The sequence below is a fragment of the Osmerus eperlanus genome, chromosome 14 (assembly GCF_963692335.1).
Source record: "Osmerus eperlanus chromosome 14, fOsmEpe2.1, whole genome shotgun sequence".
Lineage (NCBI taxonomy): Eukaryota > Metazoa > Chordata > Actinopteri > Osmeriformes > Osmeridae > Osmerus > Osmerus eperlanus.
In genome coordinates, this window is record NC_085031.1 from 15,152,954 (window position 1) to 15,178,874 (window position 25,921).

The 25,921-nt window shown below is 43.2% G+C and overlaps 7 protein-coding genes across 8 annotated transcripts; 3 read left to right on the forward strand and 4 right to left on the reverse strand.

Moving 5' to 3' along the window:
- Positions 1 to 2,156: 2,156 nt before the first annotated feature.
- On the forward strand, positions 2,157 to 5,199 carry LOC134033938 (phosphoinositide-3-kinase-interacting protein 1-like). Its single transcript, XM_062478226.1, has 6 exons — positions 2,157 to 2,166; positions 3,095 to 3,238; positions 3,676 to 3,792; positions 3,960 to 4,049; positions 4,261 to 4,339; positions 4,797 to 5,199. The coding sequence occupies exons 1-6, from the start codon at positions 2,157 to 2,159 to the stop codon at positions 5,017 to 5,019; spliced, it is 663 nt and encodes a 220-aa protein (XP_062334210.1). The 3' UTR covers positions 5,020 to 5,199.
- A 470-nt stretch (positions 5,200 to 5,669) lies between these two features.
- On the forward strand, positions 5,670 to 7,327 carry LOC134034049 (uncharacterized). Its single transcript, XM_062478377.1, has 2 exons — positions 5,670 to 5,852; positions 6,407 to 7,327. The coding sequence occupies exons 1-2, from the start codon at positions 5,723 to 5,725 to the stop codon at positions 7,126 to 7,128; spliced, it is 852 nt and encodes a 283-aa protein (XP_062334361.1). The 5' UTR covers positions 5,670 to 5,722; the 3' UTR covers positions 7,129 to 7,327.
- On the reverse strand, positions 7,328 to 11,223 carry rnf185 (ring finger protein 185). The gene is made up of 7 exons (XM_062478388.1): positions 11,098 to 11,223; positions 10,409 to 10,695; positions 9,970 to 9,988; positions 9,740 to 9,852; positions 9,563 to 9,617; positions 8,884 to 9,001; positions 7,328 to 8,369 (listed from the first exon to the last, which is right to left on the reverse strand). Exons 2-7 carry the CDS (start codon positions 10,579 to 10,581, stop codon positions 8,272 to 8,274), a joined length of 576 nt encoding a protein of 191 aa, XP_062334372.1. The 5' UTR covers positions 10,582 to 10,695; positions 11,098 to 11,223; the 3' UTR covers positions 7,328 to 8,271.
- A 954-nt stretch (positions 11,224 to 12,177) lies between these two features.
- Positions 12,178 to 13,686, reverse strand: LOC134034046 (chemerin-like receptor 1). Its single transcript, XM_062478374.1, has 2 exons — positions 13,604 to 13,686; positions 12,178 to 13,419 (listed from the first exon to the last, which is right to left on the reverse strand). The coding sequence occupies exon 2, from the start codon at positions 13,403 to 13,405 to the stop codon at positions 12,398 to 12,400; it is 1,008 nt and encodes a 335-aa protein (XP_062334358.1). The 5' UTR covers positions 13,406 to 13,419; positions 13,604 to 13,686; the 3' UTR covers positions 12,178 to 12,397.
- A 762-nt stretch (positions 13,687 to 14,448) lies between these two features.
- On the forward strand, positions 14,449 to 17,167 carry LOC134034062 (iron-sulfur cluster assembly scaffold protein IscU-like). The gene is made up of 5 exons (XM_062478389.1): positions 14,449 to 14,592; positions 15,560 to 15,673; positions 15,869 to 15,979; positions 16,170 to 16,248; positions 16,508 to 17,167. The coding sequence occupies exons 1-5, from the start codon at positions 14,485 to 14,487 to the stop codon at positions 16,597 to 16,599; spliced, it is 504 nt and encodes a 167-aa protein (XP_062334373.1). The 5' UTR covers positions 14,449 to 14,484; the 3' UTR covers positions 16,600 to 17,167.
- A 355-nt stretch (positions 17,168 to 17,522) lies between these two features.
- tmem119b (transmembrane protein 119b) lies at positions 17,523 to 20,554 on the reverse strand. The gene is made up of 2 exons (XM_062478375.1): positions 20,380 to 20,554; positions 17,523 to 18,899 (listed from the first exon to the last, which is right to left on the reverse strand). The coding sequence occupies exons 1-2, from the start codon at positions 20,383 to 20,385 to the stop codon at positions 17,991 to 17,993; spliced, it is 915 nt and encodes a 304-aa protein (XP_062334359.1). The 5' UTR covers positions 20,386 to 20,554; the 3' UTR covers positions 17,523 to 17,990.
- Positions 20,555 to 22,648: 2,094 nt separating this feature from the next.
- On the reverse strand, positions 22,649 to 25,834 carry selplg (selectin P ligand). Of its 2 annotated transcripts, none has more exons than XM_062478365.1 (2): positions 25,690 to 25,834; positions 22,649 to 25,145 (listed from the first exon to the last, which is right to left on the reverse strand). In XM_062478365.1, the coding sequence occupies exon 2, from the start codon at positions 25,133 to 25,135 to the stop codon at positions 23,792 to 23,794; it is 1,344 nt and encodes a 447-aa protein (XP_062334349.1). In that variant the 5' UTR covers positions 25,136 to 25,145; positions 25,690 to 25,834; the 3' UTR covers positions 22,649 to 23,791. The 2 variants fall into 2 exon arrangements, with proteins under 2 accessions (XP_062334349.1, XP_062334348.1); XM_062478364.1 differs by having other exon boundaries at positions 25,685 to 25,790.
- Between the last annotated feature and the right edge of the window lie 87 nt (positions 25,835 to 25,921).

A 25,921-nucleotide genomic window follows, 5' to 3' on the forward strand; every position in this document is an offset into this window, starting at 1 on the left:
CCGAACTAAATCGACTAACGTGTTGACTATATATGTCAATTAACACACCATCTTTTCGAATTCTCCATTGGTGTTGATATTTGGAAATCAAGATGACTAATTTTCTATGTATTTCACATCAAATGTAAGTCTTTTTTGACGTCTCCACTTGGCTCTTCGGTTTTTAAACCACACCTAAAAATGAGATAAATATCGTCAGTCTTGTTTAGAATGATTGTGAGAGAAAGCTACAGGGACGTTCTTTACAAACATCATTACTTTTCATAAAAATACGCATTTGTCCTAGTTTGCTTATTTTCCTAGACATCAAGGGCTGGTTGCACAAAACACATTAAAATGTTTCTTAAATAAATTAAGCTTTAAGAGTAATATTTAAGGAACGTGTGTTGTGCAACCGGCCCCTGCGTCCTCTCTCGTGGGAAAACATCTACTAACGTGCCTGTAGCAAAATCCTCACCTCCACTCTCTCCTCGCGTAAATGAGTGCCCAAAGCTAGTTTTTCTCTTGCGTTGACATCTGGGTATTGGTTCTGAAGAAACAGCTCCTCCAGCGCATCCAATTGGTCCTCGGTGAATATGGTGCGGTGACGACGGGTCCGTCTCTGAATCTGACCGAAAGAATGCTCATCTCTGGAATTGTCTTCCATTCTGCCCGCGTCCGAAAACATTCTTCTGGACAACGCATACTGGCATGCTAAATTGAAGAAAAAATACCAAAGGTAGCCTATATGTCAAACTAAGAAAACTGGGTCAAACTAATATGCCAATCACACATTCAGTCTTACATGCAATCATTGTAAACAATAATTGTTTGAGTTGTAGGCTATAACTACATTTTCTGATCTTACTTTCAGGTAGAAAGTCAGGTTGAAACACCTCTCCACAGTGAGAACAGTAGCAGCAGTAGAGGCAGCTATGACGACCAGCTTCCTGGCTTCCGGACGCAGCGCTATCACATTTGTCCGCCTCCCCCCCTGGTCCTGTGTTGGAGAGGGTCACACCTGAATGTTCGTCGCCACTGTTTGGAAACGTGTTTAGAATGTTCTCAATGGTGAATGGAACCTTGTGTCTTTCCATCTTTGCCGATCAACCTTCAACTTTAAAAGTAAGCTATCTGATAAAAAAACATTCCAACGGTTTTCAGGATGGATGGACTTTTCTGTCCCTTTTCCTCTGTGCACATCACTATACTGAGTCTCTGGCTCCTATTTTATAAGTGAAATTAGCAGGAAAAAAGATCCACATCGTAATCCCCCATATATGGACCAGACACATAAAATGGCAGAAACTTAATTCTCAGCTAATCTGGGCAGTTTTGTGAGAGGGTTAGGAAGGATGGAGGGATTCGGCTAATCTTTCGTTGTTGCTTTCTCAAAAAGAAATCAGATTTCACTGCATTAAATGAGGGGTAGAGAGCTTCTAAGATCCTCATTGTTGTGGTTTTAGAGAAAAGGGGATTGCTTGGCATTAGAAACCTGGGCTTAAAGATGAACCCTTTGGTGTGACCAAGGACCTATTCGGTTTTCTTGAGGATTAGCCCCTAAAGGCGTTTCTTCACAGGACATAACTGTTCAAGTCAGGTTATATGCCAACAGAATAAGTTTCTTACTATTTGCCAAAATCTGAAACCATGAAGGACCTCACAATACAAATAGGCTGAAGGCTACTGCACATACCGTCTGACATACATCATTTATACAGTACGGAATGACAGCTGCAATGTATTTGAATCTAAACATCAGAATGTAGAAGTGATAGCATGGTGTTCGTCCTAAGGTGCAGTTGCTTTTATTCATCAAGTGCAGTCATTCAGACAGATGTTACTGACATTGTATAATGTCGAGGTGAAGCTATTATGTATTTATTCCTGGTCAAATCCTTGGATTTCATACAAGGCACTACACTTTTTTTATCAAAGAATTAATGGATTTTCAAAATCTGTCTTAAGCTTTCGAGATAAGAGCTTTCCAAAAAAAGAATAAACAGCCCTCATCCCTTTCAGTGGGATTTAATAGCTTACAGATTGTTGACGTATCTTCTTTTTTTTTTTGCTGTTAAGATAGCTATCTTTGGTCTTTGTGCTTCTCAGTAAAAGGTAGGCCTATTGTATACCATTCAGACTGGTCCCATGTGCAAGATTCATTACTGGGGATTAGTATGGAAGAGAGTAGGATTGTTGCAATGAAGTAACCTACTGCAATTTAATGGTTTAGAACTTTCATTTAATTTGGATGATTTGAAAAGCATATAATTTAACTTTCACTAAATCACCAAATATTATTACATACTATATGCTACTATGTTGTAGTATCTCCCATTATAAAAAAAAAAAAATGCTTAACCTATACAAAACCTGAGCATTCATATCTGCTCAACTAGGCCTTATTAATGGCACAGCTAAAAGTATTACATTGTCTACAACTGACATAGGCCTATTGAATTATTGAATATGAGGACAACACTCTTCCTTAAGTACAGAAGGCGTCGAAATTCCAATATAGCCAACTAACTTTCCACATTACAATGTAAAAAGCGCTCCAGGACCACAACCCACATTCCCTATCCACTCCCAGATTGTATGCACAGCCCATGGTCCTCCCAATTGGTTACCAGTTTACAGGACTCAATCAGCATCAATAAAAGCTGTAAAACTATACAATATCCATGTTGTTTAAGCAGGGACATTAAGTCATTTTGAACATTTTAGACTTAAGCCATGTAAATGTTTACAATGATACATGTGAAAAATTAAAATGGAATCAGCGGTTCTACTGAACGTTTGTGAAGACTGCACAACGTCATACAAAAGCGAGATAGAGTGCTGCACGAGACAGCGGAGGAATAGCTCTCACAGTAGAAATGCTCAGGTCAACTTTCTCCTGTAAAGTCAACTACTGTGCTCCAATACGTGGAATGTCTTTTTGGACAGCATTTATGTTGCTATTTACCGCACTCTCTGGGGCATCAAGTTTTCAAGGTAAAAAAGAAAAGAAAAAATATGACATATTAAACAACTTTGTGTATTGTGTTAACGTGAGATGACAACGCTGGTTTTGTTGTTTTTAAACACCAGTACGTAAATTAGGCCTGATAAGTGCGTCTATCATTAGAATGTCCCCCTTTAAACGGGGTACAAAATAGAGGCGAGCAGCAGTTATCCGTTACCGGCCAGAGGTGCATCAACTGGCTGCACGCGTCCAGCAGACTAAATTCATCGATATACCCAGACACTGAATCAGGTAAATATTTAGTGTATCACATGTGCAAGACAGATATATATCTATATATACAGGCTAATATATTTTATTTTTATGATTTGCTGAATTTAGTGCCTAATGTGTTGCCTGCATTCAGCTGTTTATTATTTTAATGCTCACCACATGCAAGCAGGGTTGCCAATTTGTCGCTTTTTTCTGTATAAACCTGTGGTGAATCACTGGAATGTACAGGGGAGGTGCGAACTCTAGAGATGAGTTCTGTTTCTCTGTACACTGCTTAATGTCAACAAAGGGCCTTGTGAGCCAATCCCTCTTTGGAATATATATACTGTATATATTTATTTTTTACAAATAAAGAAGAATGTAATGTATTGAAAATATTAAAGTTACGTAAAAACACTTAAATATTATATTATTCATCTATATTTCGATTTTCGTTTGATTTTCCTTAACTCCAGGAGTTTGGAATCACAGTTATTGCCGCAACCCAGATGATTCAGATATCCTGTGGTGCTATGTCCTGACCCAAGATGGAAGTGTACAGAAGCAACACTGTCACAGAGACAAATGCACAGGTTGGTTACGCCCATACTAATCTGAGGGGCTGGATTATGGTGAAGTTTTCAACCTGTGGCTGTCTTGTTTATATCCCTCAGTATACATTTTGTTTTAAAGTCATTCACACCTCTCAAAATGTATTCTCTCACAAAACAGTAGTAATGACCTCATTGAGAACACACAGATACGGTCCAGAGTCCAGCCAATCCAGACACAGGGATTAGCAGGCCGGTTCGCCAGGGACCAAAGAAGAAGAGGGACTTGGGAGTGCTGGGTAGGCTATATCCTGTTTTTATTAACGTTATTCCAATATTCCAAATATTCCACAGTTCCAGTGTTCTAATGTTCCAGTGTTTCAATGGTTCCTTGTTTGTGAGGTATCAGGATAAAGTACACATTGAAGTCCACTCACCTTACAAAGCGGAGCTTCCATAAAGACAACATTGCTGTCAACATTGTTGTAACTGGTCTATTTTGTCTTCCAGGTTATGTCATGGGATCCTTGCTAATGGCCATCTCACTACTGCTGGCATCTGGCATAGTAATCGGCTACTTTTATAAAAAGTCAGTGGCAGAACAAATGCTTTAGGCCTAATGTTAATCTAAGCATTCCACTTACACAGCAAACACGGTTCCTTGACTCTGACCACATTACTGTTAGAACTAATGCACTTTTGATTGTTGACTTTTCAGCTGGACATTCTATTTGCACTACTTCTACATTGCTTTGGATCAAAGTGTCTACTAAATGAATAACATGTAAATGTGCAACCATGCATCAAGGTAAACACGCACATTTAGTCATTAAGCAGACGCTCTTATCCAGAGCGACTTCCAGTAAGTACAGGGACATTCTCCCCGAGGCAAGTAGGGTAAAGTGTCTTGCCCAAGGACACAACGTCATTTTGCACGGCTGGGAATCAAACCGGCAAGCTTCTGATTAATAGCCCGACTCCCTAACCGCTCAGCCATCTGAAACATACCTGTATCACATCCTCTACTAATAGCACTTTCTCATCAGAACCCGGAACCTGATAAGGGAGCAGGAGCGTGAGGCCTGTGAGAGGGAGACACATAGAAGCAACCTCCCTCTCTCCGCCTTCTCCAACCTTGCCTGCAACCTTCTGGACGAGAACACCGCATCTGCTCATGGCCAGGAGAGGACTGAGGCCGTGGGGGAGGAGAGGGAGGAAGACAAGGAGGGTTGTTCTGGTCACCAGACATCAGATCCATCTGAAATATAATGCTAAACAGAATAGAATAAAACGTTGTAGAAATAATTCTAATTTTATACTCTGACCTAGTCTGACTTTTTGACATCTCTTCATTGAGCCTTTTATGATAATGTGTAATCCTTCTTTGGGAAGGCTGGGAAAAACCTTTTCTCTTCCTGCATGGTTTGCCCTTCCTACTGCATCTTTAATAAATGCAAGTGTATTTGCAATGGAAAATATGTCGTTTTTTTGGTTAATTGATTACTCTGCTATTTTTTCATTTAATAAGTGCATTCTGCGGAAACCTCATAAACATCTCTGGACTGTGTGACTAGATGCTATGTATTCGCTTTAATGGCCATCTTGATGATAGTAATAGTACATTGCATTTTTTCTTTTATAGACACTCACATTTACCCAAAATGTAACTTCTTAATGCAGTGTGACACTGTAAGTAATAGGCTACCCAAGTATGACCACTAATGTATCCACCAAATTTAGTTGTTACTGAATGTAAAAATTCCCTCAGGCTACTCAGTCATTAAACTAGATTAGTGTGCCCTCTTGTGGTAAACGTAGGAAACAAAGAGCAATAGTCATTCAATACAAGCGGCAAAGCGCGGTAAATAGCGTAGCAGCTCGCGCCTCGTGATCCTTGCATACGTAATCATACACCACACAAGCGGAAAGACTAGAGGTAGTCGCTTCCGCTGCCGCGCACCATTGAGGCAAGATGGACGAAAAGTTGATATTGACTGTGTTTAATTTTCCTGAGCTGTACAATGTAACGCTACCAAATTATCGGAGCGGAGATAGTAGGTCTCATGCTTGGACAAGAATCAGCGCCTTGACAGGTCTTCAACGTAAGTGTTGTTTTATTTGGCTGGCTAGTTTTATATCCACGTTGATAACGGGGACGCGCGCACAATCACAGCGGTAGCTTCATCGAATTCGTTGATGCGCAGCATAACGGCGGGTAGCGCGCAGTGAGCTAAAATCCCACCAACCCAACAAGCTCACGCTGACCGTGATTTTGGCGTCAACCAGGCATTATACTCTGTGATGCTAAATAAGAACTACTTTGGAAGCTAATTTTGCCACTTGCGAGCCATTTGTGAGGTTGAAAACCCAAAAGAAACAGAGTCCATTTGTACCTGTAGAGCTGACTAACTTGCTCGAACATGGGCGCAAGGACATGTGCCTTTGCACCTGTCTTTAACTCCTAAACTGTAACTTGATCTATCCCAAGATTTCTATTCATTGACGTATAGCCCTTTCAAAATCATTCCAGTACAATATAGATTTTGCCTCTGTGGTAAAATGCTCTTTAAACGTGTGTTTAAATGGCGTTCGCTTTTCACTTAAGTTAATTCATGTCCTGTCCTCCTTGGTGATAACTTTTCTTTCGTTTCTCTAGTTGATGAGTGCAAAAGGAAATGGAAGAACCTAAGGGACAGATACCTGAAGGAAGTACGACAAGAGAACAGAACTAAGGAGCAGGGAGAGCTTGTCCCGAGTCGCTGGAAATTCCGCCAACTCCTGAACTTTCTAGCACCTTTCTCAAAATCAAGAAACGGCACTGTGTCACGTGATGACGACGACCCTGACAGCCCTGGCGACGTCTCTGAGACCACAGAGGGGGACGTCAAACCTGTTGAAATGCTCAAGGTATCTCAGTCGGCCATAACACCGACCACACAGGCCAGCACCATGTCCCAGCTAGCCTTTGTGACCCAGCTGTCCCCAGTTTCCCAGGGCCCACAGATGGCACAGCTGGCTTTCCTGGCAAAGTTACCACCAGGCGCTCAGATATCTCCAGTACCCCAGCAGTCTTCCGGACGGAAACGAAGTCAGCCGCGAGAGATAGAGTCCCCTGCATCACCGTGCTCATCTAGCACTTCAGCCAAGTTACCAATCAAGACTAAGAGACTGGTCAAGGATGTTGATGCCACACACACCAGAGCACGGGATGGGGATGAGGACGAGTTGTTTCTCTTGAGCTTTGTGCCAGCTTTGAAGAGGCTCGCTCCACAGAAGAGGTGCGAGACCAAGATGAAAATCCAACAGATTTTGTACGAGGCTGAGTTTAGTGTGGCATCCCCGTGCGACACCCAGGACCACCCCGATGCAGAGGCCTAGTTTCATGTTTCATACAAAGCCATTTATTTTCGGTTGAAAGTTTAAGATCCGAATATATTTGTTTTATAATTTCCCCTCCACAATTGTTTGCTCAAAGTGCAATTCTAGTTTTTTAAAAGATGCATTTGATTACCTAAGGATGGTATTTTCTATTTTTGACAATGATTAACCCAGAACATTAAAACATGTTGGATGTAAATTGTGAAGTAGTGTTTTTAGTTTTCCATTTGAAAGTCTGTACAATACAAATGTGAAATCTACTAACATGGCATTCAAAGTTTAATGTTTACTATGAAATTTTTTCTAAAATCCTTTCTGTTTCATTATGAAGAGTCCAGGCAGTACGCAGTCTATACAGAATTGTATTTGTAAGTTAGAGTGAAATCCCAAAATGTTGATATTTAAACAGTTTAATTATAGCCATCTTAATATTTTACAGTATTTACTTACAATAAAGTACAGAAAGAGGTTAATTATTTCAGTTAACCGGACAAAGATCATTTGAATTGAACTTTAAACAAGAGAAAACGGTATAATACATTTCAGCTAATGGTATCCTGATTCACCCCCTAAAGAATTGTTATTTTATCTACATTAATGTCAAGACAACATAGGAAGTGTCACTAAGCAATATAACCTCACATTCACTGCAGTCAGAATGTTGTATGTTTCTTGATGTTCATTGTTAACTGTAAGAGGGACTAATAATATCAGACGTCAGACCAGTGGTATAAGGAAGCAATGGAATCCCTAAAAGACAGTTTATCAAATTTATCAAATCAAATGTTTAACATATATTGCAACACTGTTTTTTTCATTCAGTACATTTACAATGTACATGTTATCTCAGTCAGAAACTAGTGCAACATGTAAATATATTTTTCAATTAAAAACATACTGACCTAGACAATATGATTACACAATTTGGTGATTCAAGACACCAAATTCTCAAGCATAAGACTTCTGTTGGTGTCACAGAGCATGTCTACACTTTAAATCCCTGAAGTTACATCAAGGACTTTGCCGGGTCAATACTTAACATTCTGTAGATGGACAGACACTTAGGATGACATCACAATGCCACAGTGTCTCATTTCGGTTTGAACTATCCAGCATGAGCCTCTTTCCTTCCTCTAAAGTCATTTAAGCGATGAGGAGCCAGAACATGATGACCAGGGCCACAAACAGGAAGAGGCGGGACAGGAACTGTTCGTCGGTGTGCTGGGGGGTCCCAGGTGCAGCTGTGAGGACCAATGTTATTGTACAATGAGACTGATGCGTACACAATGAGCAACAGTTGAATGGTTTCAGATCATAGTTTATATTAGTTGATAAGAGGCTAGGCAGTATTTCCTTTTGTCCAGATACAAATGCTGAGGTGAAAGAAGAACACTTGCAACCTTAAGGACATGGGACAAACAATAAAGCACTATTGACATAATTGTATTTGTAGTACACAGGGTTAAGATATATTCACAGTTAGTTAACCCTTGTGTTATCTTCGGGTCATTCTGACCCATCAGTCATTGTGACCCACCGTTGTATTGCGACAACTTTACCGCATACAAAAACAAAGTGAAGCATTTTCTTTTAACCGGTGGGCTGTCTCAGACCCCCCACATTGCGAAGGTTAAAAGAAAATTATTTTTATTAGTTTTTGTATTGGGTAAAATTGGGTAAACACAACGATGGTTCGTTATGAACCTTTGGGTCATGTGACCCGAAGGCAGCACGAGGGTTAATAGTAAATGCTACCTGGAGGAGGCCTTCCATCATTGATGTTAAAAGCAGTTGCAAAAATACCAAATGGAAAGGCACCGATGCCAAAGGACATCTGAAATCCACCATCTCCGAATCCGAACCCTTGGAACCCCTGTAAACAAGAAATCAATCAATAAATATAGGTAAGAAGTGTGTCCTAAAATATATATTAAGTTTCAGATGTCAGGTGTGATGCAATGGGGAATGCAGCGTGTTGTCATTCTCCAGGGGCTACAAAAAACGAAGAGACTCAGGTTTAACCCCTTAGAGATAGTGTTTAATAGGACCCGGTGGGAGAAGAAATTTAGCAAATGAATTACATGCAGCTTAGCCCTCACGGCAACCACACAATCCCATGTAACAGTTTCATCATATGTGAATTCTGTAGCAAAGCAGAGGAAATTTCAAACCAAAATGTGTAAACAAGTTGAATCAGTTGATTTTAAGCTATTGGAAAGATATTTTTTGAAAGTCGATATGTGTTTTAAGCACTGTAGACTTGTGAAATGCCAAGATCATGTGTATGTTGTTGATTCTGTACCGTTTCTCCTCGTTAAGTATTTTATTCTACATTGACCTTTAGGTCAGAAATAAAGTTAAATTGTCAGATGGAGAAAGTTTACATGAAGTTACTGACAACGGGGTGTAAGGGCAGTTGTTACGCTGTACTTACGCCTCGATTCTCCGGTTCTGGTCTCTGTCCTTGAGGTCGAGGGGGAGTTCGTTCTCTGTAACAAAATAAACAATATTGTACGCAGCACTGGCGTGGAATACAAAAGTTGCAGCAGCTGGTTAAATGTGAAATGTCTTTCGATGCTCCTTATTTCCTCTTTTTAGTAAGTTAACCTACCTCGGGTCCTGCTGGCCAGTGCTCCCTCTGCCATACAAGGGGATGACTTTGTCACGGCTGATGCCAGCCTTGCATACTGGACACACCTGTCTGTTGGGTCTGGTCTCCAGCCACTGTTTAAAAGGGAGGGAAAACACCCTTCTGAGATTGCATCCATGATAAACCCAAGAACACATTTTGGCACCTCAAGGGCAAAATCAAAGTATGGAGAAAAGTTGGGGTAGACTTACCTGATGCAAGCAGGGCCAACTGTATCAGCGAGGCGAGTAATTCGAGCGTTTGGGGGAGGTAAAAAGTAATGTCAGCAAAAAAAACAATTCTTAGATTGTTTAGTTCTTAGGAATTGTTAAACTTCTGTACCTTTACTTAATTTAAGATTCGTATATTTTTAGTGTTTGCACCTCCCTGCCACAGTAAATTCCGTGTTTGTATAACATACATGGCGAATAAACCGAATTCTGATTCTGATGTACACAGTGACCAGCGCCATGAGATAGCTAAAACTTCTAAAAACATTATTCTAATTCCATGTTATTACATTATCACCCTCTTCTTCTACAGATAGAAGGTTTAGGCTTGAGTGGACACGATTATTACAGTCTAATCTCCTGCACTAGGTAAGGACACGCCACTACAACCCGATGATAAGGTATTTAAGAGAGCTCTTACCAGAAAAGGTGTCCACACAGACTGATCACAGCGTCCTTAGACGTGTCCAGGCAGATGTTACATTCGAAGGTGCTGTCTTGGTTACCACCTTCACCTGCTGTCGAGCTGCTAGCGCCGGGGTTGAGATTTTCTGTGGCTGCAGAGCCAGCGGTTGGAGGTGCGGCGCTGGCCATTGCGTCTCCAGATTCAGAGCCGTGGAAGATGAGTGTCGTGACGAAGAAAGCGAGTTGGCTTAGCAGCTTGCCTAACACCTGGGCATGCCCATCAGATCATATCCATCGGTAAAACTAAAATAAAGTTAAATGTTAAGAGTGAGTGTCCAAACGTTGATAAGTGTCCTACAAAACTAATATACAAAATAAACCTGTTACTATATGAGGTAAGCTACTCTGACGTTATCTACAATTAAATGTAAACGATCAACATACGTGGACATCTATACAGCAACTATCTACTGTATCGTTAGCTAGTAGTTTGGCTAGCTAAGAAGCGAACTTGTTTTGTTTGTTGACGAAAGTGCTAGTCGAAGCTATCTAGTCAGACTATGCTAACAGCTAACGTTGAAGTTGCAATCTTAAATGAGCAAAACTGACAAACGTCGTTCAGTAAAGTAACACATCAAACAGCTACCTAGCTCGTTATTTCGTATGTAAAATGACTTGATCGGCGATATCTCAGTAAACATTTACCTTATTCATAAAAGCTTCCAAGTTATATAGCCTATCTTTAGTTTTAGTTGATTCAATGATTGCATCATAGCTACTGCGTCCGGTAGTCATACGGGGATTCCGAGTGTAAGGATTGGTTGTCCAAGCCGGTACAGGATTGGTCCAAGGCAGAGCCATGGAAGTGAAATTCCCATTTTCGACACAAGAGGTTCCCCTATCAGCAAGGTTTGGGGATTTAGGATGCGTTTTAATATCCATACTATCGTACAATTTTGTTTGTCAGAAAAAAAGTTAGTTTGTCAAATGCAGTGTGCCAAAATTACCAGGATGTCCTATTGCATCCGGTCGCATTTTTCTGTATGCAAGGCAGTATGTTTTTCTGAGTATTTGCTATTTGGTGTTGTTTGAATGTACAAAGATATGCATTTTTCCGAGGCTTCTTTGTATTTTCACTCAAGCAAAAAAAACACATCTGACCCACAATCCTTTACACAGCGGAAGATATGTTTCATCAATTAAACTCTCGTGACTGACAAAATCGAGCAATAAAAAAAAAAAGTAAATGGTGAACTTTCAGTTCTTCAAACGTTAGCAAAAGAAGAAGTTTGACATTTGCTCTTCCTCTTGTGTGTGTGTAGGCTACTTCTGAGAATTTGTGTCTGCTGCAGAGCTCTCAAGTGTCACGTATTCGCCGTGAGACTCACGCATTTCAACAATTTCTCATGCAACACCTTGTATTTCTCAGGCTGAGAAGTAAGGGATAACTTGCCCCATATACAATTAATGGACGAAGCGCAGGCATATGGAGGTTGCTAGTTGCTAGTTGCTACCGACCAGCCAATTTGAAACATCACCAGCACCGCCCCCGTCTCCCGGAATGTTTGTACACAAACGTTGACAGGTAATCTGATGCAAAACTTTGGATAAAACTTGAGAGCCCTGTGTATCTGTGTATGGCAAGCCGTTTAAATAGTTCAAAAGTAGAGCTGAAAAGTAGAAACGTTTTTAAATGACATTTTGTCTGTGTTCAATGAGAGCACCGGAATGATCGTTTGCCAAACAGGCACAATTAAAGTGCTACGAAAGAAAGAATAGTCACAATACCAGCATTTTTTATTGTATGAAATAATTCACAGGCTTAGATAGTATCATACCTCTTCCTTAGATCTGCAATAAGTAAAATGATCAAATTCATTCAAATATGGAAAATAAGTGTTTGGAAAGTTGCGGATAATCCAAAAATGAGGAATTTACATTCCACTGGCACTGAGCTGTTTGTGTTCCTAGTAACAACAGGTTTAGGATGACATATGTGTGATTCTCAGATGAATGTGCCTAGATTTTCCATAGATTTTGAAGGGTTACGAGCATCTGTGCGAGCATCTTCTGCGATTGCATTTTCTATCCTCCACAAAACAGACCTCTTGAGGGTGCGCCTAAAGTCATTGCCTATGAACACGTACAGCATGGGGTTCAGAAAGCTGTTTGCTGAGGCTAAAGTGCCCCCCAATTTCAGCCCAGTCTGGATGGCCTCCACAGTTAACATCTCCAGGTGTAACTCCAGCAGGACAAAGGTGTGAAAGGGCACCCAACACACAAAGAAGGCCAAGACCAGGCCCGCGATGACCTTGAAAGGTTTCTTCGATTTCAGAGTCAGACTTCTCAGCTTCACAAAGAGAATGGCGCAGCAGCAGAAAATGACCAGAAAAGGAATCAAGAAACCACACACAAATCGTGTCACAGCCACCGTGCTGTGACTCAACCCGTAGTCTGTGTGGCACTCTGTGGCCGTGCCGACAGCCTTGATTTGTCGGTGGACCAGCGAGGGGGCGGTCAGGGCAGCTGAGAGGACCCACATCAGGACCACCGCCACCACGGCCTTCCCAACAGTCCGGTGGTTCTGTGACCAGACTGGGAATACGATGATCACACAGCGATCGACGCTTATCAGAACCAGAAGGAAGACACTACTGAACATGTTAAGGAACAGGGCAGAGGAGGCTAGTTTGCACATGGCCAGTCCAAAGGGCCAGTGCAAGGTGGCTGTGTAAAATATGTTGAAGGGCAGACAAGCACAGAACAGGAAGTCAGAGATGGCAAGGCTGAGGTACCAGGTGGTGTTGACAGTTTTTTTCATCTTGCAACCAGAGATCCAGATGACAATACCATTTCCGATTAGTCCCACCAGGCATATAATGCTGTCTATTGTCACTAGAGTTTCCATTAGAAAAGACTTGGGGTGACTAAATGTCACTGGAGCAGCAGTCAATGTATCATTAGTCCCATTGTATGCAGTATAATCCCCATAAGGTTCGTACTCAAAATCCATTATGTTAAAACGTCCTGTTTAATTGGGGAGGAAAACATTTTCATTTTGTCAAAACAGATCATGCCTATCATAGCACACAAAAAATCGAGGCACTGAAGCCTATTTTGTCTAAATAGTATTGATCTGATAAATACTATTGATCTGCTGATAAATCCTTAGAACAAGGTAAGATTTAAGATGTTGTAAAAAGACACTCACCATGAAATGTAGAACACAATATTATCAGAACTGTTCCCTTGCCTTGCCTTTGTTTCTGTAAACGTTACTTCCTTAAAATGTTCTCAACAGTGGAATTTTATGATGACATTCTTTTTTTGTGTGTGTGTCAATTTATCAGGTGCTGCAATAGGGGTGGTGTTAAACAGCAATAGTGAAGATGTGCCGGTTGCTACTGACACATTTGATCAGAATCAGAATTGTGTTTAATCGCCAAGTAAGTGGTCACAAACAAGGAATTTACTTTGGTGGGCAGATGAATAAAGTGAACATTTAAACATAATGAACAAAAAGAAAATGTAGAAAATGTACAACAAAATAAAATAAACTACTGGCAGGATATACAATATAATATATAGCCTAAAGTACATGGCACATCTATTTATCATATTCCATGTGGACATTATCACTGAAAGTAAGGTTACATTACTCTATATGCTCATCGTCTGAGACATATCCAGCTAGCTAGTTGAATTTTAAATTGCACCAAAGAGTGAACTTTGAATCAAAGATTATACTTTTCCAAAGAAGATTGCACGTTTCCTTGATTGGGCACAGATACCTTTGGAGATGATTGGCTAAGCAGTGCATATACACAGTGTTGCCAATTTAACGACTTTCTGATCTAAATGAATACACTGTAACTTCCTCGAGAAAGGCTATTTTTGGCTATTCATCGAACATGTAAAATATCACTGTACGCCGTGGTAGTGCCACGGGAACAAGTAGGTCCTATTCCCCCCTGTGAAGATTGTGTGTCAATTTATGAAAAAACTCTAGCTAAGCGCCTCCCCCTACACTGTCATGCGCATTTAGGCAGTATTGCCTTTCTGGTCTGTTTTCTAGCAAGTGCGTCATTCACTATGAACATGGCGGGTACAATGGCAAAGAAGTGCATCGCTCCTCTCGTTTTAGTCAACAGAAGACTTTCTGCTCCAGAATTTATTATTCAGTCTTCATATCACAAGAAGGTAATGTCTAGCTATCTGGCTAAGTGCAAACTAAATTGACTTATGTAAGCGTTATGTTGCCATGTCACAATGTTTTGACATTGCAAGCCAGTGTGGGACTGTTAGGAAACAAGTACGAGGGCTAACTAGCTAGCTATTTCATAACTGTTGTCACTGATTCAATCGTGTTTATAAATTTGTAAATCTATTATTTGTATGTTTTTACCAGCACACTCAATATCCCAACAAGGCGTGACACTGGGAATTTGTGTTAGGCACCATGAAAATGAAGTAAAACGGAGACTGTATCCAGCCAACTGAACGCAATAAAAATGGCAAACAAGAAATAACTAGGCTTGCTGCTATACCTGTTAGCCTCCCTATGTACCCGTAGATTAATCTAAGCAGCTCATTTGGTTATTTCTTCATGTGCGCAGTTATCTATGTTATGTAGCAAGGGTTAAATACTAAGACAGCTAGAGGTCACTGGCTAGGAATGTATCGTTACTGAAAAGGTTCGCGTCAGTGCGCGTTGTCAAGCATGTAAAGCTATTGCTTCCTGCGTTTCATTTAAGACAACACGCTCCAGATGTAAACATCCATGGAAAGACACGAATGAATGGCGTAAAGGTAAATTAGTGCCTGGTCAGTTGCTAAGGCCCTTACCACGATTTCATTGACTGATGAAGGCAATCAGCTGCGTCATTAATCTTGTTAACTATTTAAATTAATTCCTCAACGGTAACTAGAGAATGACTCAGCATGGGAAATAAACGAAGGGGGGAGGAGGAAGCCTCTTTGTGGACAGTGCAGTCCTGCCCTAATCTGTTTATTTTGATTGTCCTGATATAACGTTGCAACTCCCCCTTGCATAACAGCAATTCAAGGGGCCGTGGAGTGGCCATGAATCCTGTTTTTCAGGATGCCCTTCAAAACGGGTAGGAGAGACGGGAATACATCGCGTTGATCATTAATATGCTTTGCCTAGGTGGTAGATCACTATGAGAACCCAAGAAATGTTGGGTCCTTGGACAAGAACTCCAGGAAAGTGGGGACAGGTTTGGTGGGTGCCCCTGCCTGTGGTGATGTGATGAAGCTCCAGGTACGTGTGACCTCACTCTCGACTAGCCTGGTGTCTGGTTTGTGGTCAGAGTATTTCTTTGACTTTGGCTGAAATTGCTGACTCATTCTGAGATGGCAAATCCACTGCGTATGCTTGAGTTCACCCAGACGGATGAAGACATTTATCACCCATACACACAGGTCTTCTATAAAATAGCTCTCCTCTAATTGTCAGATTGAGGTGGACGACCAGGGGAAGATTGTGGATGCTAGGTTCAAGACGTTCGGCTGTGGCTCTGCCATTGCCTCCAGCTCCCTGGCGACGGAGTGGGTGAAGGGTAAATCTGTGAGTAAACACATTTCCCTTCCTTCTTCACTTCCTGTTTGGGTGTTCTGGTCCAGAGTTTGTTGAATGTTTTGGATCCAAAATCACTTCCACTGCCTTGTTTCCACCCGCCCTCTTCTTACTTCTGTGCTATGATGCTAGAATGGACCCCAAGCAATGGAATTAAAGTGTTTTGTTCTCCTTATGTTAGGTTGATGAAGCCCTGACGATTAAGAACACGGATATCGCTAAGGAGCTCAGTCTTCCTCCAGTCAAGCTCCACTGTTCTAGTGAGTCCACGTGTCAGCCTGACATCTGGTGCATTCTATTGAGCCCAGGGCATTCTATTGAGCCCAGGGCATTCTATTGAGCCCAGGGCATTCTATTTAGCATTGGCCATTTTATTTAGCCTAGCATAATCTATTTAGTCCTGTGCATTCTATTTACCCTAGTGCATTCTACTAGATTCTTCAAGAATACTTTGTGGCACCTTCACCATTCCGTTGCTGACCTCTCCCTTTGACCTTTCCCCTCCCCCTTCCCACCCAGTGCTGGCTGAAGATGCCATCAAGGCCGCCCTGGCAGACTACCGTCTCAAACAGAAGGACGACCAGAAGGAGGCCATCAAAGCCAGCAACTAGAGCCTTTCCTCCTCCTGTCCTGGACATCTCCTCAACTTCCTGTATTATATCTCTACTTCCTGTATGCTACTACAGGGGACATGGATTCCCCCTACATCACCTCCAGTATAGCTAATGCCGGGGCACCCCCAGAGTCCAGGACACCCTCAGTCCTACTTAGACAAGGCTTCACCAGGCCCTGTTACAGAGACCCTTTCTCTAGCCTGTCACTTAACGCACAACGTAAACACGGATGGGTGTGATTGGTACAATTTCAGCCTTATTTGCAGTGAGAAATATAAATCCGAGCGTAGGTGAGTTAGACATGGTGTATTGTTCTTTTTACAGTATTGGATATTTGTCATGAAGTGGTGATGCTTGAAACAGAGTTCGAGTTATTGATCATGACCTTTTTAAGGTTGTCTGTCCAATCAACGTCCATGAAGCTTATTGTTTTGAAGATAATTATGGAATGCTATGCAGTGTATGTCAGATGCTTGCAAACTATCCAAAGGTTTATTGATTTGTTTGTGGTAGTTTTTCAGACATGCTTCCTGATCATATCTCAATAAAATATATTCAGTAACACGATGTTGTTGCTTTTTTTTATGCAGTGTACTGCATGTATATACTATAATGTGAGAAATTAGGGATGAAGTGAGGGATTTTAGGGCAACAATTGTTTTGCGATTAGCCCAAGAACTGGGTACTGTGCAAAGTTGTACTTTTTCAAGTGTCTGTTTCAGAACCCAAGGACGTGCGGTGCCACGTAACACGTTTGGATAAGCACTTAGAGCGTTTCTGTTCAGGCACAGTTATGTTATGAAAGCGCTGTTCTATAATTGGCCACTAGGTGGCATTGTTACCATGGTATGCCAAGCCTACCAAGACATGGCTTATCGAGCCAAAGCAAAGTTTTCATCTTGTTTTCCACTTACACAATATTTGTGTGTGCATTTTTCATTTATTTAGGTGCAGCCCTATATCCACCAAACGCACTTGGCAGCCACTGAACATGAAATACAAAAATATACTTTAAACCGGTGAGGTATAATTGTATTTAAAATACAAGCAATTGTGATGTTGAGCTTCATTAAACAGCATTTAGTGGCAAAATCTTCTGAGCAAAACCTTTTGTTAGCCATCTCCACACAGCCAGTATTACTTTTGTCCATTTGAAAGTAAATGCTTTTATACAAACAAATCTTAAAATGTGTTCATCAGGGAATGATAAAACATCCTATTTCGTTCTAATCGCCCTCTCCTGACAGATTTCTGCAGAGTATTTGTGCTTCAAAATAAACTAGCTCTTTAGGAAAAGTGTTGCAGTTCACGAAGCTGAATGCTGAAGATTGTCACTTAATGGGTTCAAAAGGTAGCAAACCGCAAAAGATCTTTCATGCTCAGTCCTACTAAAAGGCAGTTTTTTCTCCAGTGATCATCTGGACGCTTGCTGATGAGTCATTCTCTGTGTCTGGAGAGGAAGGCCTCTCCTCCTGCCTGGCTGGTGAATTTGGCCTTCCAGAAGGAGGCTTCGCTGAGTCGTGGTGTTCCTGGAGGTCTGGCTGCTCAGCCGGCGTCGCAGCCGGCATCGCAGCCGGCATCGCAGCCGGCGTCACAGCCGGGATCAGAGCCGGCATCACAGCCGGCTCTGGGCTGCTGCTCAGTTGGCCCTCGCCCTCCGACGGCTCCTCTGGATCCTCTGGGTCACACGGCTCTGACTCCTCGCTGTCTGGGATGCTTTCCTCCTCTGCCCGAGGAGGAAGACTGACCTCCAGACTCCTGCCAACCGCCGCCTGGTTGAGAGGAGTCTTCGTGGGTGTGCGGAGGTTCTTCACGGCCTTCATGATGTCAGCCTGGAGCTGCTTGCCGGAATCCACCGGCTCACCGGGCGGCGTGTCGGAGGGCTTCTCGGGCACTTCGTTGAAGGGCCTGGTACCCCCGGCCTTGTCCTTCTGGTCCACGTACATCTTGGGAGGGAAGGAGGAAGGGTAGTAGGCGTTGCCCTTCCTCCTGCGGCTCATCACGGCCGCGCAGCAGACGACGAGGACGACGATGGCAAGGAGGGAGGAGCTGACGAGGATGAGGAGAAGGTTCTCCTGCAGGAACTGGACCATGTGACTGAGGAAGGCGGAGCCATCCAGGGTGGGTGGGAACTCGGTGCCGGGGCCATTTGTTCCAGGTATGGAAAAGGTGGGGACCAGCTCCTCCACCTCTGCACTGCCCTCCAGTGACAAGTTGAACGGGAGGGGTGTGGCCAGACAGCTGCTCCACCACGTCAACCCAGACGTGGCCATAAGGAGCATCATCTCTGGCAGAGCCTGTGGGCGACATCACAAATGGACACGGGGATGGGTATAGCTCAGTGGTAGAGTGTTTAACTGCAGATCAAGATGGCAAGAGGTTTAAATTCGTTGCACAAAAGTGGTTGCTAAATTTAGACATGATCATCATTACATTATTTTAATCACAAAAGTCAGGACTGCCAGAGATGAATAGAAATTAAATTTTATGTTATATCGGTATGATATTTTACGCCAAGACTGTTGGAAACTTGACCAATGGCGGTTTTAAATGCTATTTTCGTGGATCGTGAATTGGGTTTTAATATTTTATGCCATCTGTTACACGTATCTAGGTAATTTCTGAGTTGAACATTGTATAAATATAACAGTGGGGCCCAGCTGGTTCTGTGTTTGGCATGTTGAGATTGAGACAACAGCTGAGAGCTGAGGGTTAGGGTTAGAAAGCCTGGATTCCAATCATATCCTTTCCACCAAAAACACACACACACACACAAACTAACTGACTTAATTAGTAAATTACTCAAACTAAACACAGTTAATTTTCAGTGACATGAGCAGAAATACATGACTGCAAGGATTAAACCCATCTTAAAATCGATTGCTGCATTGACTGTCTTCCTAAATAGGCTTGAGGGCAACAAGGTTGTTTTAAAAACCACAATGTCTCCTTGTCATGCATTTGACCTAAATCAAGAGCATGCCTGTTCTCCTCAAATTTAATTTGAGGCATCCAACATCCCAGACAGTAGCAGTGACTAGAAGGACCCCGGCTCCTTCAGGTCAGAGGCAGAGCTGATGTGATGTCCTGTTGTGGAAGTGGATACTTTATTAAAAACATGACAGACGTGTGGGCTGCAAACAAGATTTGCCCTCTCCTGATGGATCCTCTGGGTTAGGGTTAGGGTGGACGTTGGAGTAGACTGCTGTCTTGGTCTGGCAAAACCGCCACAGCTCCCTTCCCTCCCTCCCTCTCTCTCTCTCTCTCTCTCTCTCTCTCTCTCTCTCTCTCTCTCTCTCTCCCCTCCCCTTCTTCTTCCTCTCTCTTTTCCACTCCATCTGTGTGCAAGCTGGGCCACATGAGGTACTGAACTCATCAGGACATGGGGGGATGGGCAAATTCATGTTTAATGTATCAGTCATTCACCCCCTAGCACACCTATAGTTGCACGTGCACACACACACATATACACACACACACTCATCACACATATGGTACATGCAAAGCTGTGACATAGAACATTTATGATTGTGATTTGGGGGCCTCTTACTCTTAGCTGGGGTGTAAGTATTCCCCTAAACAGGAAGTTATCCTGAGGGAGTCATGATGCTGTCACAACTGTTTACAACACTCATGTGAGTGCTGGTGTTCAACAAAACTGTGTAAAAGGGATTGCTGCCTGCATGGCCTAGAGGAATATTTTCTTCAGGAAACATACTCTGAACTGATAAGTAAAAAGGGAGAAATTAGGTTTAAATAGAAGAGAAAAATACTCACCGTCATAGAAGTGGTCACACTGAAAAGACTCCCTTTGGAACCACGGGGACAGAGCAGGAGTGAAATTGAGTCCAGAAGCGAAAAGGCGACTCGAAGAGAGAGAGAGAGAGAGAGACGCGTCCGTGCTCCTCACCTAAGACTTTCAACTTCTACAGTTTCAGATTTCAGCCCGGAGAGTTCTCTGACCGGCACAGAAAAAAAAACCCTGAAACTTCTTGGCCATCAGGACAAATCCCTCCCTCCATACCTCCCTCCATCCCTCCCTCCATCCCCCCTCCCCCCCTGTGCCTGGCTTCCCAGTGAGGGACTGGGCTCAGACCTCTACACAGATTGTTCTTGTTAAGCAGTAGTTTATAAATCGCTGTGGGGGCAGGGGTCTGTCCTCTCCTGTCCCAGGGTTAGGGTTAGATGTCCTGGACAGTTAGCACTGCAGCAACACAAGCAATCGGAGGGACTCAGACAACACGTAGAAATAGAACCGCCAGACAAAGAACAGACAAAAATACACTGTATATCTATGTATTTTATGTTGCTGTGTCTCCGGTATTCACTACCTCTGTATTTATTCATACTTCCTGCTTGGTCCCTAGGATCAGTTTATAACATACTGTAATGTCAGATATATTGTACTCAGCCCTTGCGGTAATTCTTCTTGGCTCCCAACATGCATGTTGACTGCTTCTCTCAGGGGATAGGAGTGGGACTTTAGCCTCAGCTAAACAGCGCTGGCCCACACAGCAGCCGGGCCGTGGTAAAAGACTTTGCTCTTTAAGAGGGCGATCATGTCTCCACAGGAAGGGGTTAATGTTTCCTGAGTGGTGAGCGCAGTTCTAACAGCCAGTGAAGGAGGGAGGGGGGGGGGGGCAAATGCTGGGGACCTGAGAAACAATGAACATGGTGTTGGTGGAGAAAGACCTGTACAGAAAGAGAGAGAGAGAGCGAGTCAGAGAGAGAGAGTATGTATTTGTCTAAGTTTGTGCCGTGTGTGTTTGTTTGTCTATGTGTTTGTGAGTGGGTTTATGTTTGTTTGTATGTGTGAGTCTACTTATGTCTATATGTGTGTGTGTGTGTGTGTGTGTGTGTGTGCGTCAGCAGACACACAGGCATGCAGATGTACCACAACCAGCCTGGAGTCAGAGCACATCAGTTCAGAATGCGAATGTTTGGCCAGCTGATGATGTGCAAGATTCATCTGCACCAGACCAACACCAGACAATCTTTATATGGTCATACACGGCCATGCGTTCCAAACCTCATGCTCTAAGCTCTGTCTCACAGATATTGGTGTCAGACTCCCCCTCCCATGCGTATTGTGCATGTGTGTGTGTTTATTTAGTAGAACTCTTTCATCCAAAGCGACATGCAGAATTGGACTTGCGAACTTCATCTGGGGTCTGTCAACGAGGTATGCGGCTGTACAACAATGTCAGCTCTGCTTTCAGCCTCTGCTTTCAGTCTCACAAACTGAAGGCCTGTTGCATGAATGTGAAAGCAACTGGCCTTGAGATTTTAACGGCGTGTCTGCATTCATGAGCTTCTGCTGCTCTCACAGTAAACCAGGGGACAGTAAAAGTTGGGACGGACAATAACAGTGTTATGAAGTCAAGTACGAATGCTAGGATCCACCTGGCTTTAATCACCTTGACATTTATTCACGTGATTGTTTTGATCTGTTACCCCATCCAACACTTTAAACCCTGGCCGTGTAGACTTGGGTGGAGCTGTACTGTGTCTTGATTGCACTGATGGATGGAACTTGGCTCGGTCACAAACAGAGATGTAGCCTCTGTCTGAGAAACCCTGAGACCAGAGCTCTCTTTTCCTCTCGTGTCGAGGGAACGGAATATGAAAAAGAGACGAGGGATAGAATAGAACTCAGTCCGACATCTGAGTGCTCAGGTTTGAAGAGGGAGGGGGCTTCTGCCATCTCTGTGTTATGACTTCTCATAGACAAACAACGACACGGAAATAAGCGAAACGTCAGCCTCGCCCTCTAGAGCTTCTAGAACTCCAAAGAAAACCATACCAAAGATTACTGCCTTGAGACTTACATGTCGCTAACATTGATTTATTCCCCCCTGGTGCACACTGCTGCACGATCATGTCTTTCAAATCATGTCTTTCAAATCTTGAGGATTTGAAACCCAGAAAAATCATAACCAGAAAATTTGCAAAGGAATTAAAAATATAAGGCTTTTTGGAAGCTTTTCTGAAATGGTGTTATAGTGTAATTTTGTGGGATAGGATGACATTCTGATACCAAACTTTGACAATGCAGACCACAAGAACCCTGAATTAAATGTTTATTGGTGCAGCCTAGGATTATCCACAACTCGGTCAACAGATGCATGTTCAGAAATGGCTCTACATTCTTACTTTGCCATCTCAGATTGAGGTCTTCGACTTTAACTGAAAGCAATTCTCAAATGAAACTCAAACTTCAGTTTCAGATCCATAAATCACTTGTAGGTTTTAAATCTCCCCTGTAAACTGTGTTGCGCTGGGAGCCCTTGTTAAAACAGGCCTGTTGGTAAGTGAAACACCAGCAAGGTTTCTGACATTTTCACATCGCTGTTCTCATCCCAACCCCACTGTTCATACATTTTTTCAAGAATTTATGTTGAGAGGGTTCAGAAAAAATACTGGACAAATCTATAAATTACTGCATGAACTCTGTAGAGACCCCCATTAGTTTGGAATTGGTATACAAGAGTGCTTTATGAAACCAGTTTTCACCACCTGACTTCCTCAAACAAGGGAAGTTGTTTCACGGTAATGTGTAATGAAATAGTTATCTGGTTCTGCATTTGAGTCTATATTGTCTCCTCCTCTGACTGAAAGGCGGATGCAGTGATGCCAAACCGTTGACTTCAAAGAGGAAGCTGTAATCTGTAGACCTTAAAGCAACAGTTGGTTCCACATTCACAGCAGTCAACCAGACATCAAGTCTTCATCCAACTGAGGACATCTTCAAACACATTTTGAAAATACAAGATATTTTTGTACTCCTCTCACATCCTGCTGCTGTATACACACATAGGTCCTTTTTTATGACCAGGAAAAGGCATAAGCCAAACACAAACAAAGCAAGTTTATTTCAAGCCTGGTGATGTGCTGAATGCTAACATGGCCACCGTCAAAGGTTTTCAGATTTTCAGGCAAACTTAAGGACTAAATTGAACTACATTTAGTCATTTATCAGACGCTCACATTCCCCCAGAGGCAAGCAAGGGTGAAGTGCCTTGGCCAAAGACACAACGTCATTTTGCACGGCCCGGAATAGAACCGGAAACCAGAGTAATAGCCTGATTCCTTAACCGCTCAGCCATCTGACTCCCAACTAGTCAACCAGGCTGGTTTTCCCCTGTCACAACAACGAGTGACAACAAACATTCCTCTTCTAGTCGCAGGTCTACACGACACGGTCGTTGTCGGGGAGGAAACTGTTGAGGGTCAGATCGTCGCCTCCGTCATTGTCACTGTCCAGCTCGCCGCCGTAGAGAAGCCCTCGGTTGCCGTTGTGAATGCGAGACCTTCCTAGAACCTCCCTGTTGATTTCAGGCAGCAGCGCAGAGATACACGTCATCTCTATGCCCCGCTGTCCATCTCTCATCTTGTACATGTGCTTCCTGGACGAGAGCTTGGTGCAGAGGATGATGGTGCTGACCATGAAGATGGTAGCTAATCCTGCCAGCGAGACGATGGCGATCAGACACATGCTTACTAGGCCTCCTCTTCGGTTCGTGGGGCAGGATAGGACCCCACCTCCTTCTGCGGGGCCCTTGTCCTGGTCAGGCTTCTTCGTGGACTTGGTTGTCGATGGGGGAAACACGTTGTTCCTCTTGGGAACCTTTGGAATCAGGACCCCTGAAGAGTTGGTAGAGTTGGCTGAGGTGACAATGGCTACTGTGGTGGAGACATTGTTATTGGTAGAGATAGGTCCTATGGCTGTGGTGGATTCAGTCGAGGTATGGTTAGAGCTGGCAGAGGTGGACTCATTGGTAGAGATAGGGCCTGTAGTGGAGGTGAACTTAATGGTAGAAATAGGGCCCATGGTAGAGATGGACTCATTGGTAGAGATAGGGCCTATGGTGGAGGAAAAGCGTCCAGTGGTGGCAGTGAGCTCCAGAATGGGGGAATGAGTTGTCGCAGAGCTGAGAGTGGTGGTAGCTAGTTCCCGAGACGATGGGCCCAGGGCCGGGGTAGGTGTTTCAGTTGGTTGTTCTGTTTCTGAGGTGATACTCACAGGGGAGAGAGGAGGTGGAGGAACACTTGGCAAAGTTGTCAGCACAGAGAGAGTAAAGCTCTGGCCAGATGATGGACCTGGGCTGGTCACCCAAGGCTGTGAGCGGATCTCACCCTTGTCACTGGTGCTGGTGTTGGGATCCGGGCCTTGGGTGGTTCTAACGTCTGTCTTTTCATCTTCACTTCCTGTCGCTGATGAAGTACTGTTTCGAGTTGCCTCTGTACGCGGTCTCACATCCACTGGCTGGCCCAGGGTCACCGCTGTCAGGTGGCCGATGGTGTCCGTGGGTTGTGAGGACCCAGGTGTCGAGACACGGTCTGACTCCTGTTGAGCTGGGGGAGCTGTGGAGGAAACAGAGCTGTCTGGCTCAGTGGAGGCCTGGGAGGGGATGAGAGCGGACTCACTGCTGTTGCTACTGTGCACTGGGGTAAACACATCCTGAGTTTCCACAGAGGACAGCAGGAAGATACTCCAGAATAGAAGATACCCTGTATGCTTCCCGAAGGCCATGATGCCAATTCTGAAATGGCAAATGCAAGGCTTGATCAATGTTCATGTGAAGAAATGCTCGTTGCAATAACAGGAAATATGTCAACACAGTAAATGGAGAGATATGCAGATGGTGGGACTGATAGATGGTGTGAGTGTCTGTGGAAAATGGTTGTGTGTCACAAAACATCCTGTGACTGAGGAGGCTTGTGGCAAGGTATGGAACAGCTAGTCAACACCCATTTGACTGCAGAATCAGGAACTTAAACATTGATTCTAAACTTTTGTCTGTGACATGTGTGTTCTGCCAAAACTATCAACAAACATCAATCAAAGTATTTCTTTAGGAGGGAATGATTTTTTTTGATCATTATAACTTTTAAACCAACAAAAACCTGAGGGTTGGGTCTTTCCGGAACTATGAACTTCAAACTGTTCCATGTCAAAACTTAAGTAGGTATTGAGTCACGGCAAACCTCTGAACTCAACATGAAATCACTTGGACAGCAACACAGTATCCAGACTGTACCATCCCCAAATGTGGGACAGACACCTCATCGCTTTTCTTACCTGACCCGAGGAGATGGAGAAGGAAGGGAAGGCAGACGGAGCTCAAGTCGAAGATGCTGGAGCTGAGAGCATGTCTGCGTGCCTATGATGAGCCAACTGAAGAGACGAAAAGGGAAGAGTCTCTACCTGCTATGGGGAAACAGGAAGTGAGCAATGCAACCGACGTTAAAGCAACACTGACGCAAGTGTGAGGAAAGATGGAGTTTAGAGTTTGCAAGTGAAGACAAAGCGGATTTT

What these genes read in the sequence shown, in the direction of transcription:
- LOC134034062 (XM_062478389.1), top strand. Translation starts at nt 14,485, where the DNA reads ATGAACATGGCGGGTACAATGGCAAAGAAGTGCATCGCTCCTCTCGTT. An exon ending in AGTCTTCATATCACAAGAAG is followed by an intron (nt 14,593 to 15,559) that starts GTAATGTCTAGC and finishes TGCTTTGCCTAG; the next exon opens with GTGGTAGATCACTATGAGAA. An exon ending in AGTCAAGCTCCACTGTTCTA is followed by an intron (nt 16,249 to 16,507) that starts GTGAGTCCACGT and finishes CTTCCCACCCAG; the next exon opens with TGCTGGCTGAAGATGCCATC.
- selplg (XM_062478365.1), bottom strand. Translation starts at nt 25,135, where the DNA reads ATGGCCTTCGGGAAGCATACAGGGTATCTTCTATTCTGGAGTATCTTC.
- LOC134034046 (XM_062478374.1), bottom strand. Translation starts at nt 13,405, where the DNA reads ATGGATTTTGAGTACGAACCTTATGGGGATTATACTGCATACAATGGG.
- LOC134033938 (XM_062478226.1), top strand. An exon ending in TCACAGAGACAAATGCACAG is followed by an intron (nt 3,793 to 3,959) that starts GTTGGTTACGCC and finishes GAGAACACACAG; the next exon opens with ATACGGTCCAGAGTCCAGCC. An exon ending in ATCGGCTACTTTTATAAAAA is followed by an intron (nt 4,340 to 4,796) that starts GTCAGTGGCAGA and finishes CTTTCTCATCAG; the next exon opens with AACCCGGAACCTGATAAGGG.
- rnf185 (XM_062478388.1), bottom strand. Translation starts at nt 10,581, where the DNA reads ATGGCCAGCGCCGCACCTCCAACCGCTGGCTCTGCAGCCACAGAAAAT. An exon ending in ACTGGCCAGCAGGACCCGAG is followed by an intron (nt 9,618 to 9,739) that starts GTAGGTTAACTT and finishes ATTTTGTTACAG; the next exon opens with AGAACGAACTCCCCCTCGAC. An exon ending in TGATGGAAGGCCTCCTCCAG is followed by an intron (nt 8,370 to 8,883) that starts GTAGCATTTACT and finishes TGGTCCTCACAG; the next exon opens with CTGCACCTGGGACCCCCCAG.
- LOC134034049 (XM_062478377.1), top strand. Translation starts at nt 5,723, where the DNA reads ATGGACGAAAAGTTGATATTGACTGTGTTTAATTTTCCTGAGCTGTAC. An exon ending in CGCCTTGACAGGTCTTCAAC is followed by an intron (nt 5,853 to 6,406) that starts GTAAGTGTTGTT and finishes TCGTTTCTCTAG; the next exon opens with TTGATGAGTGCAAAAGGAAA.